Consider the following 13,428-nt stretch of genomic DNA (forward strand, 5'->3'; position numbering starts at 1 on the left):
GCAGTCTTCAGTATAGGCTGATTGAAAAGCGCTGCCTCCCACTGTACTGTCTTTTAAGTTAATCTAGTCTTTTACAGCTTTATGTCCCCTTCCCAAGTGGAGTTGGCCTCTTGCTTTCTTGTTTGCAAAACAGGGGCCTCTTTTCTGTGGATAACAGTAACCAAAAAAAAAAAAAAAAAAAAAAAGGAAGAAAGATCTTCTGATTGTTAAGGGAACTGGGAAGTGCTTTGCAGTGAATGAAGAGTGTATGCAGCCTGGGACTTCCTTTCCACCATCTGGTGTTTTAATAATTTTGTGTTAAATGTGCAGTGGTCTCTGAGTTACACTGTCAGAGTATTAAGGTGAAGGGGAGGTTTTCTGGATGTATCCCAGTAGCCCTGGAATTAGTGTGACTGAATTGTACTGCTTATTCTGAAGATTCTCTTTCTTTATACTCAGGACAGAAACTTTTGCTAATACCTGATTGGCACCTGCAACAAAAAATTACCAATTGCCCAAAGAAGATTTCAAGACTTACTTTGTATTTCTTGGACATTTAAGAAAGTGATTTTTTGTTTGCAGAGAACTCCCACAATTTAAAGAGGAGCAAGGGTATGCAGTGATAGGAAGGTCTGCAAGGACAGAATTAGTGTGGGCTTGTAGAGTAGTGCAGAATTTAATGGTGTGGTGAAGGACAGGTGTTAAATACTACAGAATTAATCCGTGTAAATAGCTGGTTTTCAGGAAAAAATACCAGTTGTTTGAGTCCAGCTTGTCAAGCTTGATCTAAAATCAAGCAGGAGTTTTTAAATGGGACTGAATCCAATGAATGATGTGTTTCCTTAACACTATCATGAATGAGCTTCTGCAGAATCAGGACCTAAGCATATATCATTGAGTTTTTTCATGTGCAGATTATTCACTAATCCAGAACAATCTGGCCCAGAAGAAAGGTAAATATTGGCTGTGCCACTGGTTCTACTGTGACCTAAGAGCAGTCATTTTATCTCCTCTGGTTTTGCCCCCTCTCTGTAAAATGGTGATAAGAGCATTTTCTTATCTTACCGTGAAGTAGTGATGATAAATATTGAGGATTATGACATGGTTAAATACTGTGGTAATGAAGGCTATTAAGCACTTCAGACACTTCTATTCATTGGATGCTTTTCTAAAGTGAATTATTGAGCATTTTAAATTTTTCCCAAGTAAACTAAAATAAATTAGTTGATAAGGATTAATAAATAAATCCCCACAAAATCTCAGTGTTAAACTGCATTGTGTTTTCTGAATTATGTAACTGGATGTTTTGTATGCTTATCTTAAGACAGCCTACATGCTTTTCTTCACTTCTTCCTTCAATGACTGTAAACCTGAAAATAGGGAGGAAAAGCAAAGATATTATCTGCTTCAAACTGACTGTGGCTACAAAAGTCAGGGTTTTGTGCATTTGTCATTTTAGGTCCTAGTGTTGGAAATTGAAAAAGGTTAGGAGACTGAAGTTGATTAAGGAGTCTGCAACCAATAAATAAAAAAAAAAATGTTGGGGAACATTTAGGGTACCCATCAAGGGAAATGAAACATATGTTTGTGCTTAAAAGATAAAGAAAAAATTAACGCACAGTGCATTGGTCAGAGTCCTACCGCCATAAGCAGTTCTACAAGGAGTCTGCAAAGATGCATCAGGAGCCAATCCCTTATGTATACTTGTACCAGCACTGATCCCGAGAGTGGTTCCATGGGTCACCTCAGCCTGGCCATGGGTCCACCCCCTGGCCCACCTCCACCGTGCAGAGGTGGTCCCTGAACTTGGGCCACTGAGCACTCCCATTCCAGGTTGGCTGCAAGACATTTCTTACCTCATCACCTAGGAAAACTTCACTCCCATGCAGGCAGTTCTGTCTCAGCCATATCTGCTTCCAGTCAGTTTGACCCATTCTTGCAGCCAGGCCTTCTTGCCCTCTGTGCTGGATCATTCCTTGGTCACTAATTACCACTATTGAGCAGTTGCAGTTAAGAATTTGTTCTGCACAAACAACCAAAAATCTCATTAATGCCACACTAAATACATATGTGAAACAGTCACCAAGTGGAAGGGAAAGAGGAATGGAAAAAGTAAAGGGAAAAAGAAAGTAAGTTCCCCATATTTCTGTTTGCCTTTTGCTGAGAAGCTGCTTAAGAGCAGTGAATACTCAACATGAAGCACAGGAACATGCCACACAGATGTGGTCAGGTCTTCACTGACTGTATGTGCAGCAAACATTTTGGTTACATTCATGGTAACAGCTGAACTGTCCTTTTTGTACCTCACATTATCCCTGTCATTATGGTACTGTGGTAGGGTCTGTTAAGCTGGTTTCCCTGAGATGGTGGGCATCACCTACAGGATCTGACTGTTCACAATTCATATCTCTTTTTGCAGTTAATATGTTTTTTCTTCCTCAAAAGAACAAAACAGAGAAACTGAAGTGTGACCAGGATTGGATTTATTATTGAGGTATCTGTGGTGCTGTTAGGTCAGTATTGACATAAATCAGGCTAGAGCTGTGGTTTATATGTAGGAGAGGTTTTCATGCAGCACTGAGGAAGTATTTGGCACTGGGAATGTCAAATTAGTTGTGTAACCACTGACTAGAGAGCACTTTGGGTAAGTGAAATTTTCCTCCCATATCAAAAGACCACATTTTCTGAAAAGCCTTTTTTTCTATATGACACCCAAGGGTTGTAAATCTGCTTTCTCCCTTTCCCAGTGACAGAAAAACTAGCTGTGTCTATTTTACCATCTCCTGTTCTCTCCCCTATGTATGCTGGCTGGGACTGGCAACCTCAAGTATGTCTGGGAGTGTGTTTGGGATAGGATTGGTGGGTCAGATTGCTTCTGGCAGCAATGAGGTGCTGGAACTAAGTTTAAAATACCTCTATGTGCAGGCATGCTGTAATCTCTAATGTGTTTATCTGGGCATGTTAGGTAGAGCAGTGATAGTGTCATTGCCTTCCTCTAATGTTAATTTTTAAATCTGAGTTGCCCAAAGTTAGGAAATCTAGAGCGGCTCAAGGAGTTAAATTTGTGTCTTCTAAGTCCTTAATTATAGGACAGTTTATAGGGAATCCCCCTGACTCATCCAGGATGCTGTAAATGTCTCTGGGAAATACACAAATAGCAGCATCTTGCTTTATGTTTGTAAAAAAAAAATAAAAAATCCTTTTGGGCAGTTATGGGATCTTGAAAATGTGAGAATAAATAAAAGCTGAAAAAAGTACATTTTCAGTTACATATTTAAGAAATTGAATACTCTAGCAGTTCTATCTAAAGCTATTATTATATGATCCAGATAAAATTATGTGAGAGAATACACTTGTTCACATACCTTTAGAGGTAGATATTGCATAGGAAAAAATACACAGACTAAATCTTTTGAGTTTCCAGCCAAGTTCCAGCTGTCTCTAATGGACACTGAAGGACACAGGAAAAGCATGAGTGGGAAGGAGCAGCAGAGAGCAACTGCCCTGTACTGACCATACATGGTTAGCTTATAAGCAGTTCATTGTGGATGTAGATTTAAAAGTTCTGGATCTTAAAGTCACAGAATCATCAGAAGAAAGCCAACAAAGCAAGAAAACAAATGCTTGATTGACATTTTATGTTGATGTATTACATTCACACTGTAAATCAGGGTGGGAGAAAGAGAGAATATGCATTTTTTGGGGAAATAATTATGTAGACTCCTAATTGCTTAAGCCTCTAAAAAGGGACTGTGTGTTTTATCTATTTAAATTTCATTTCATACCATAATTCTGGAAATAGCAGAAGCTGATATTTGAATCCATAGAGCTAATTGGTTGAGCTAAAAACATTAAACAAACCAGACTGTATTTTCCAGGGGTGGAATTAATCTGTGGGGTTTAGAATCTGGCTACAAAATTATATTGTTAATTTTGAAGGTAAAAAATGGGGGAAGGTGCAAAATCTCTCAATTTTGGCTTCACTTTGCCATGCTTAAGTGTGTCTTACGGGTTGCTCAGGAAGGCTGTGGAATCTCCATCCTTAGAGATACTCAAAAACCATCTGGACATGGTCTTGGGCAACAGGCTTAAGGTGTCCCTGCTTGAGCAGGGAGTGTGGACCAGGTGACCTCCCAAGGTCCCTTCCAACCTCAACCACTGTGATTCTGTGATCTACTTTGATAAGTGATTTCTCACATTTCACGTTTTTTTCTAATTTTAGTCCAGCACGCACTCAGATGACTTTAATGGCTGTCTTGTGTGTCAGAGCATACATGCAAGGTTAGGCCAGACAACTGTATGGATAACTTGTAAGTTTATTTTTGAGACAGAGTTGTCAAAATTATTTTCTGACGCTCTGTTGTTACAATAATCTCATAGCAACACAGTTTTGATGCAGAACTCTTGGAGGCAAAATACTAAAACCAAGCCACTTTGGAGTTCTTTATTTCACTTTATTATTATTTTCTATAGTGTGGCAAGATAACTTGTATACATGACAACTTTTGTAATAGTGACAGGAGGCTCTAGTCTCTATAAAGAGGATTCTGAATCAGATCCTGTAATTGTCATAATTTCTAAATCAATATTGCTATTTTTGTAAATGATGAGGATTGTGACATGAGATTTCCTTTGTGGTCTGGCAGAGACGGAAAAAGACTGATGAATCAGTAGAGTTGCTTAATTTCTTGAAGTGAGATTAATGACAACCTTTGTGATACTGTTTCGAGATGTGTTGTTGAAGCAACTCGACAGAGACACTAACAGTAGCTCATGTACAGTAACTGTGGATATATACAGAAAAAGTTGATAGATGAGGTTTTCCAGCCAACCCATTTAGCTATCAATAAACTACCAAAAAAGAGATAAGAATGGCTTCTTGCAGTTCCTATATGTAAAGATGTAGATCCATATACAAGCCAGAGTCCTTTTCAAAAGCAGTTGTGATGGAATGGGGAAGCCAGGCAGTGTACAGTAGCCCTAGCCGGTTGTTTGGAGAGTCAGGATTTCTGAGTAGACTTCTAAAGCTTTACTTGTAAGTAGCAGCTCCAAGGAAAGCTGAGTGGCAGGAGGCAGATTTCCCTCTGGATGAATCTTCATCTGGGACACAGAAGGCTCTTCCGGATTAGCACAGGGTGCACATTCCCCAGCATGGGTTTACAGCTGCAGCAGGGAAGCATTTTGTCTTTAGCTTCCTTTATCCTTTGTAATAATCCTTTCCAGCTCCCTGCCACTATGCACAGGTTTTAGCTTGTCACTACTGTTGGCTCCTGCAGTGCTGCCCCTCATCCTGCTAGCTTTCATTGATTGTTGCTGCCATTGACACTCACATGCCCTTTGATAAAGTAGCTGTCAAAGCTCCTGTCCCTCTACAAGCCGCGTTCGGACACACTCCTATCTGAGACATTCATTAGTGTTGTTTGCCAAAAGGTTTATGTAACAGATGTTGTAAAGCAGACGCGCAGAAACACACACACACAGACACACACCATTACTGCAAGGGCTGTGGGGGTGACGATAAAGGGAGGATGGTCTGCAGGACCAGAGTAGCTCAAAGGCATAGCTGCATCTGTTAAAAACGCAACTAATGGCTCTGTGTGACCATGCTGTATTTTCAGCTTGTCATCATGGCTGGGACTGTTCTGCTCGCCTACTACTTCGAATGCACCGATACTTTTCAGGTGCACATCCAAGGTTTCTTCTGTCAGGATGGCAATTTGATGAAACCATACCCTGGAACTGAGGATGAGAGCTTCATCTCACCTCTTGTGCTCTACTGTGTGTTGGCTTCAACTCCGACAGCTATTGTAAGTATAAGAAATTATTTTAATTCTCCATAAATAATATCAATAGTCCTGTAATATCTTTGTCCCCTCTCCTCTCTTTTCAGCTGTCATTGATTTACACTTAGCCAGTCTCTGTTCAGCCTTAGCCTAATATGATCTTCATGAGTTATCTCCAGAAGTAATTTTTCTGAGATAATCACAATGCAAGATTGAGGGCTAGAGCTTGTTAAGCCTTTTACAATAACTTGCTCACTTCAGTGATTAGTTGTGAATTGTCTGGGCTCTAGACAGGCACTAATGCAAAGGTGATGTATACTGGAAATAAGAGAACAGGATAAAGCTGAAGTAAAACCTGGTTGGGACATGCAGTGTATACAGGAGTATTTGCTGCCGTATTGAAAGGACTGTTGAAGGGCTTTGAAAGGATAAGATGAACAGAAAGACGCTGAATACAAAGAAAAATATGAATGCTATTTCCTTTTTATTTATAATCTCTATTTTTGGCAGTTACTCACTTTTTTTTCCACTCAACTTTTTTACCTGGTTTTCTTTACTATCCAACCAGTAAGGCACAATGCAGCTATTACAAGCAGATAAAAATATTCAGTTAGCTGAGTACATACAATTCTAAACAGATCATTGCAGTCAATGATGAGCAAAACTTTGGCCCTTTTCCATTTTCTGTGCAGAAAGTTGCAAATTTCACAAATAGCCAGCTTTTTGTAATTACTTTGATAAATTCCTATCAGACTGTGTCTTTATGTACTTCGTTTTATTTATTTCTCTTTATTTCTTTAGTATTTCTTTCTTATATTAACTGTGTTTTGAATCCCTTTCAAAAGTTGATTAAAGCTGTACATGATGTATTTACTTGTGAAAGCTGAATTCTCCACCATATTCCATTTTAAATTTTGGTCTGGAGTAATTTTAGTGTATGAAATGGTGTGTTCTTAACACAGAATGTGGTAAGAAATACAAAAGGGATCTGCAGAAGATACTATAGTTTTTGGTACAAGATACAAACAAGTAGGGGTTTTGAATTGGATTACATCATGAGTTTATGAAAAATCCTCTGCAGTAACAGTGTATTCAAACTCAGTTGAACGTTAATAGTTTCATTTTGCTTTCTGCTGCAGTGATAGATGATTTGGAAATGAAAAAAAAAAATTACGTTTCTCCAGCTCCTGCTCACTTAAAAATAGTGCCATTGTTTAGCAAAGTAACTTTCACAGGTGGTGTTTGTAAAGGGAGATTGAGTGTCACTACCATGCCTTGATGCCATGACAATGGAGTCAGTGGGAGGTTTGTCCTATGGTTCAGTGATATGGGATTGGGTGGGCAAGTGGTAATAAAAATCTTGCATTTTATTTGGATCTTCTGTTTAAATCCTTGCTTTGGCAAAGTTTGCTGCAAACCTTTCATGTTTTGCTCCACTGGATCAGTATTTTCTTTCTTTTCAGTGACCCAAGAAATTTTTCCTAGCTATTTATGAAAAGCTGAACAGGAGTCTTCTTCAGGAGATGAACAATGCTGGTTTTGTAGTTTCCACAGCCCATCTTAAAGCAAGGAATGAACGACTGTAGTGAATGTCAAATAAAGTTTCTGGGTGCGGAAGAGACCTTCAGCTTAGTGCTATGTGGAGATGGTGTGACTATCTCATACAAGGCAAGCTGCGCAGAAATGCTAGCCTGGGTCCAGAGGTACAGTAGTCACCCTAGATGATTGGAACCAGTGCTGGATATAAGCTAGTACGCTCTGCTTTTCAGGTTATGCTGTGCCATTACACTGGGTGTACTGCTACGGGAAAAGACGAGGTCAGGGACAGCACAGGGCTCTTTGCACCATGCTTCATTGTGATCTCTACGTACAACCTCAAGGAGACAATAGATCAAACTTTCCTGGGAAAAATTTTCTTTACATTTTAATGTAGTGTTTATTAATACATTATTTAATGCATTATTTGTATTATTGTATTGTATTATTAATATTTTGTTTAATGTATTATGACTTAGTATTGAGCTAATCTTCAACCAGAGCATATGTCAGAGGGATCTTTTTATGTGCCCCTGACTGGTGCCCAGCACAGTGTATTTCTATGAGAAATTTAAGTTTATTTCTCATTCCCATCTTTTTCTGAGAGACTTTCCTCTCCTTGCGGGCTAATTTCAGACTTTTGCTTCAGTTAGTAGCTGACTGCAGACTGATTTTTGGCAACAATCATTAATAGAAATCTAGTAAATGAGACAGAAAGTGAGCTCAGAGTCTCCCTAAGCTCAGTCCTTGCGTTGCACTGCTGGTCAGACCACACAGAGTGTGAGTATCCTCAGCTGTCATCTCATACCAAAATGGGTTCTGCCCATCATTCAGACTGTTACCGCCTGGGAAGAGATCCAGTAGAATCTCCCAAGGATTTCAGTGAAAGTGCAGCCGTTTCTATTTATACTGTGATGATTGTACTCTCTCTCAAAAAAAAACCCCAAACAAAACCAAACCACAAACGTAAGAACCCACACAGCTGTGCTTTGGGGGAGTGAGCTTTGCATGCATTCAGTGTTAGTTAAGTTGTAGCTTCACTCTTTACAGCTTGATCTCATGAATAATCACTGACAGCCTGCAGTTCTGCTGTGAAGAAATTACTCATGTTAAAGGTAATGCTAGTCCCTCCTGACAATTACTTGTTTCTTCTCTGCAAGACACTTGTTGCTTCACTTTCTGACAGCAAAGTGGTTGGTTTGACTAAGAGGATTTAGAGTAGTGAATGTGATCTCTTTGTGTTGCCTACATATTGCCACTGTCCTGCCACCTCATGGCATAAGAGGAGTGATTATTATTAGAAGGGCTGGAACCCAGCAGTAACAAGGGAGCACGCATAGTATTAGTTAATAGAGTTTCTGGAGCTATGAAAAATAGTCTAAGAGTCAGCACAAGCTCCCTCATCTGAGACACGAGCAGTGTTTAAGTGAAGTCCTGTGTGCACAGGTCTGGAGAGGACTCAGTGCCCTGATTTCAGCATAGCTGTGAGGCGTTAGAATGCTTGCAAGTCAGAAGGGAGCATGTTTGTGAATTTAATGGATTGTCTTTGTGACCCAGCCATTTGGCTATGACAGTGGCCATGGGGAAAACAAATGCATGTATTTTATTTCTTTCTGACAACACTCCCCAGAAGTGCTCTTGCGGGTTGGTACCACTGTACGTGCATTTCCCTCCACTTTTAGTGGCAAAATAAATGAGACCAGCCTGTTTTCTGCAGTTTTATTTGTTTCTGAAACATGATGCCGCTGACTCTGTTTAACCATTTATTTCTGCTACACTGGGTAGTTAATCATCATACATCAGAATTACAAAAGTCTTTTAATGCTCCTATGATAACCTGTTAGTTTCTGTTAATTAGAGTTTCTTGCAAGGGGAGATGCCTGAATCTCATGACAACACTGTTAAATAAATGAAAATCATGTATGCCTGACTCCATTCTGTGAAAAGCATTTTTCTCCCAAATGTTCCACTGAGGATAGGTCAAAGGCTTTCATCTACCTTACTCATTCTTAATTATCTGAGTGTAGTAGTATTAGCATCTTTGCAGAAAAGTAATAGGATATGGTGAATTTAGTAATAACCTACATAAAGAAAAATTTGTTTTTCTTTAAAGAAACAACTGGCCGTTTTATTTCACCTTTAGTGATTGATCCACTGAAACATACATCTTCAGACTCAAGTAGTAAATTTCGCTGTCAGCACTGGTAGAAAAGGATGTTCCTGGAATCCTGTCTGTTTTGGATTGTACTTGTAGTTGTCTGTAGGTTCTGGTGCCTCAAAGACCTTCATAAGACATGTATTATTTCAGCTTCATCTCATGCCAGTTGTTTCTAATGCCTTTTTTTTTTTTTTTTCTCAGAGACTTTCCCCTTCTTGCAGGCTGATTTCAGTTGTACAGACATTGTTGGTGGTTGGTTATTGAACAGCTGCTAAATTTCCTGCATTCCTGTCGTCATGCTGAGATGGGTATAGGAATACTTTCAGCCTGTCTCACGGTAAAGTAGAAGCTATGGTTAAATCATTTTAATTTTTGCAGACAGGAACCTACCATTCTTGACAGTCATGACAAGCACTTGGGTACTGTAGCTATCAACCCGTTTCTGGGGGCCAGGAAAGGGGTGTGAGTAGAATATTCGTCTCTGTGGCCTTGTGAGAATAGCACAGAACTTGGTCTTTGCCTTTGCTGCATTTCAAAGGATCAGAAGTTTCCAACTTTCCAAAACCTGCTTTTGTCTTGGGCTCCAGGTGGCCTGCAGCAACATGCCTGCACGTTTGGATAGCTGACCTCTGCATTACAGAGCTTTAGATCGACAGCCCCTCATTTTGGTGGTTACAAATAGTTCAGGAAGGGTGAAATTAGCCAGAGAATTGTTGCAATTTTTTTTCAGAGTTGGAAGTCTTAGAATGCAAACCTTTTTCTGGGGGTAAATATAATATGGGTATTTTACTCAGCTATATTTCTTGTGATAAGGAATGTAAAAATTAAGAGCAGCTTGTAAGTTTAAGCACTGGAGCTTGAGTTCCAGAGTCACGTCTGGTGAACTTAAAAGTGACCTGTCCCACAGCATCATATTATGCAGAGCCTAGGAGAAAGCGTCGTATTTCAGTGCACTGTCAAGTCAGAAATATTGGGGTGTGGAGGGGTGAGAAATAATAATTCTTTAAATTTTTGTCAGTATGAGAACAGTGTTTGAAGTGGAACGAGTTGCTTTGCATAAACAAAATTTTCAAGCCTTTCCCTTAAAAATATTCTGGGATGACTCCACCACATCATGAATGTCTCTCAAGACTAGCTTTCCCCATTATGAGCTTGCTGCAAATCTGCCAATTCCCCAGCTGGTACTAAACAATCCTTACAGAGTTCAGAGCTGCTGCCTGCGCTGCTTCATCCATTGTGATTTGTCTGCCCACCTGAGAGAAGCATAGAGGCTTAGGAGCAGAGCCAGCTCACTGAAATGAATACTACTGAACAGCAGCAGAAAGCTTCAGGGCCACCATTCTTTGTTTCCTTAAAGTGGAATAGCAAGTGCCACTACCGTTTTCACGCAATCTTCAGTTTCTTTTCTTCCATTTCCAGGGAAGAAGTGGCAGCCTACATGTAACTGTTAACTAGCCAGCGCTATTAATTTGTGCAAAGGAGTGTTTGTTCTCAGATAATGTTGGAATCAGTCAAACCAAACTGGTCTCATTATTAATTTGAAGATGAATTACAGGGTTGATCAAATCTACTCGAAATGGGAGGAAACTGTTCAAACTTCTCCTTAAAATTTGCACTTACATCCTACACTTCAGAAACATCATTCTTTTAGATGGTTTTCCTATTCTGTCTGCCACCTTGCTTCCTTGGTTTTGGCTTTGTACAACCATGTTATTACAGTGATTTATTTCCAGAAGGGAAACCAGGGAATTGCTGCCTGCGTTGGCTGATTCCCCTGTGGCAGCTCAGCAGCAGATGCCAGGAAAACCAAGAGCAGCTACTGCAGCTCAGAGCTCTGTTAACAGTAGCTTCTTCCCAGCTTTTTCAGGCAGAAATCCCTAAGCTCTCCCGTAGCCCACAGGCTCTTGGGCTACAGTGTCCTACCCACCATGCTTCACCCCTGTGCAAGCACAGCAAGCTGGACAGCAGTGGGGAGGAGAAACCAGTGTCAATGCCTGGAGTGTCCCTTACTCCTTGTTACGGAAGAAGGCATCCATTTTCCAAGGAGATGTTTCACACATGGCGCTCACGTGATCCTGGCTTTCAGGGCTGGCCTCCATTTCAGCTTGGTCCCAGAGAGAGGGATCTCCGCTCAGGGACATTTAGTTACACCTTCCTTTTATTGTTGGGAAACAGAGCTGGGGTTGCTCACAGGGCAAGTCTGGAGAAAGGGCCTCACTGTTTGTCAGGTGTCTTCTGTGAGTGGTGGCTTGTCTCCCTCTTTTTGAGACTTGCCAAAGGCCCAACTTGTGAAGTGGTGATTCACAAGCTGGGATACATAGGAGTGAGGCAAAGGTGTGCCCATTACGATGTGTAAATGTTTATATTCTGGATTTGCACACCATTCTGGAAAATAATAAATATGCCTTGTTTGTTTGGTGTAATGCTTTACGATGCTTCTACTGCCAGTGTCTCCAGGACTTTGTAATGGTCCTGGACACATGCCAGTTTCTAAGGAACAATGAAGAGCTGTGGGAAATTTCTTCTCTTGATTAGAACTTAATTATAATTATTTTAGACAGTTTTACCACAGTAAATTGGGGTTTTTTTGAGCACAATGATAAGGCAGTTCTGGGTTTTGGGCAGGCTAACATCTGAATTGTGGATTTCAGAACTTTTGACTTCAAGTAAAAGAAGCCAATTTTCTTTTTCTGAAAAAGGACTTTTAACTGATCTTTGCTGTTGTTTGCATTGAACAACAACCAAAAACACCCCACCCAAAATCCCCCACAAAACCAGAATGAGATGATAAGTAACTGAATGCAGATTAAGGTTTTGTCCTCAGAAGATTATGGGTGAGCTGGGTCTGCAGTGTTCAGCTCAAAGGCATTACTTCATTTCCTCTTATAGTTATGCAAAATACTGCATTGATTTCTGTGGGCTAGAGAAGACCTGTCTAGATGGTGATGGCAAAGGTAAGAGAACGTCTGAGAAAACTCTCAGCATATCCCTAGTTCTCATGACCATGGTACTGATGCTTTTAAGGAAAGCCTCTGACCTCCCAGGCAGGCTCGGGTCAGGGTCCTGGCGGCAGGTCACAGCAGAAATACTGTGCCCTGGAGAGGGTACCAAGGCAGATCTCAGTGACCACTTGCCTCCTAAGGTGTCTTTTCTCAATATGAATCTTGCTTAGTGTTTGCCGCCCAGGTTTGACTATGGAGTCTCAGCTGTGCAGTGTCAATATTTGACTCTGTAGGTAGCAGGTAGGATGTCAGATCAATAACCCTCAGGGCCTAAGGCAAACTGCGGGGGAGAGCTAAGGAATTAAGGAACTAACAACACTAAGTGAAAGTCAATATGAGCCATGTTCTTCGGAGGGACTGTAGACAAGGTGAAGACAGACTGTTCAAACCACAAGAGGCAACCCTGCAATGGACACAAGCTGCAAGAAAAGAAACGATTAAGTATTAAGAAAAATCTTTTTACAGTCCCAGTAGTCAGACACTGAAACAGTGCCCCTCTAGAGGCTGTGGGATCTCTGTTCTTGAAGCCATTCATAACACAACTGCTCAAGGCTGTGGTTTGTGCTGGCCTTCCTTTAAGTTGGGCTTGGACTTGAGGCCTGTGGGGCCCCTTCCCAGCTAAATTACTGTGTGATTCTGTGCCTCTGCATTCTGTAGTGTTAGGGAAAATTTTCTGCTGTTTAACAAATGATAGATGAATGGAGCCATGAGTGTCCATGTAGACCCTGAAGAGTGTCTCTGCCAACAGGCAGGTGTGCTAATGCAGTCCTCAGTTACATCGTGATGCAAAAGGGAAGAATTGCTTTTGGCCCAGTGCAGATGAAACACCTGCTGGAGCACTTTGCAAAAGTACGTTTTGGTGAACAGGCCTGCTTTTCCCATGGAGAGTTGTGTGGAGTCATTTTGAAACTGGCTGATGGGGTTGAGAGCCCCATAACCCTCACCTGCTTATATTCTCTGGTTTTGAGCG

General features: G+C 40.7%; 1 protein-coding gene across 1 annotated transcript in view; it reads left to right on the plus strand.

Moving 5' to 3' along the window:
- PLPPR1 (phospholipid phosphatase related 1) overlaps window positions 1-13,428 on the plus strand; it is a 139,725-nt gene that overhangs the window by 100,083 nt on the left and 26,214 nt on the right. Inside the window, exon 3 of the mRNA XM_074932283.1 lies at window positions 5,598-5,786. Coding sequence (XP_074788384.1) covers window positions 5,598-5,786 — 189 coding nt within the window. The remainder of the gene's footprint in view (window positions 1-5,597; window positions 5,787-13,428) is intronic.

The sequence above is a fragment of the Athene noctua genome, chromosome Z (genome assembly GCF_965140245.1).
Source record: "Athene noctua chromosome Z, bAthNoc1.hap1.1, whole genome shotgun sequence".
Taxonomy (NCBI): Eukaryota; Metazoa; Chordata; class Aves; order Strigiformes; family Strigidae; genus Athene; species Athene noctua.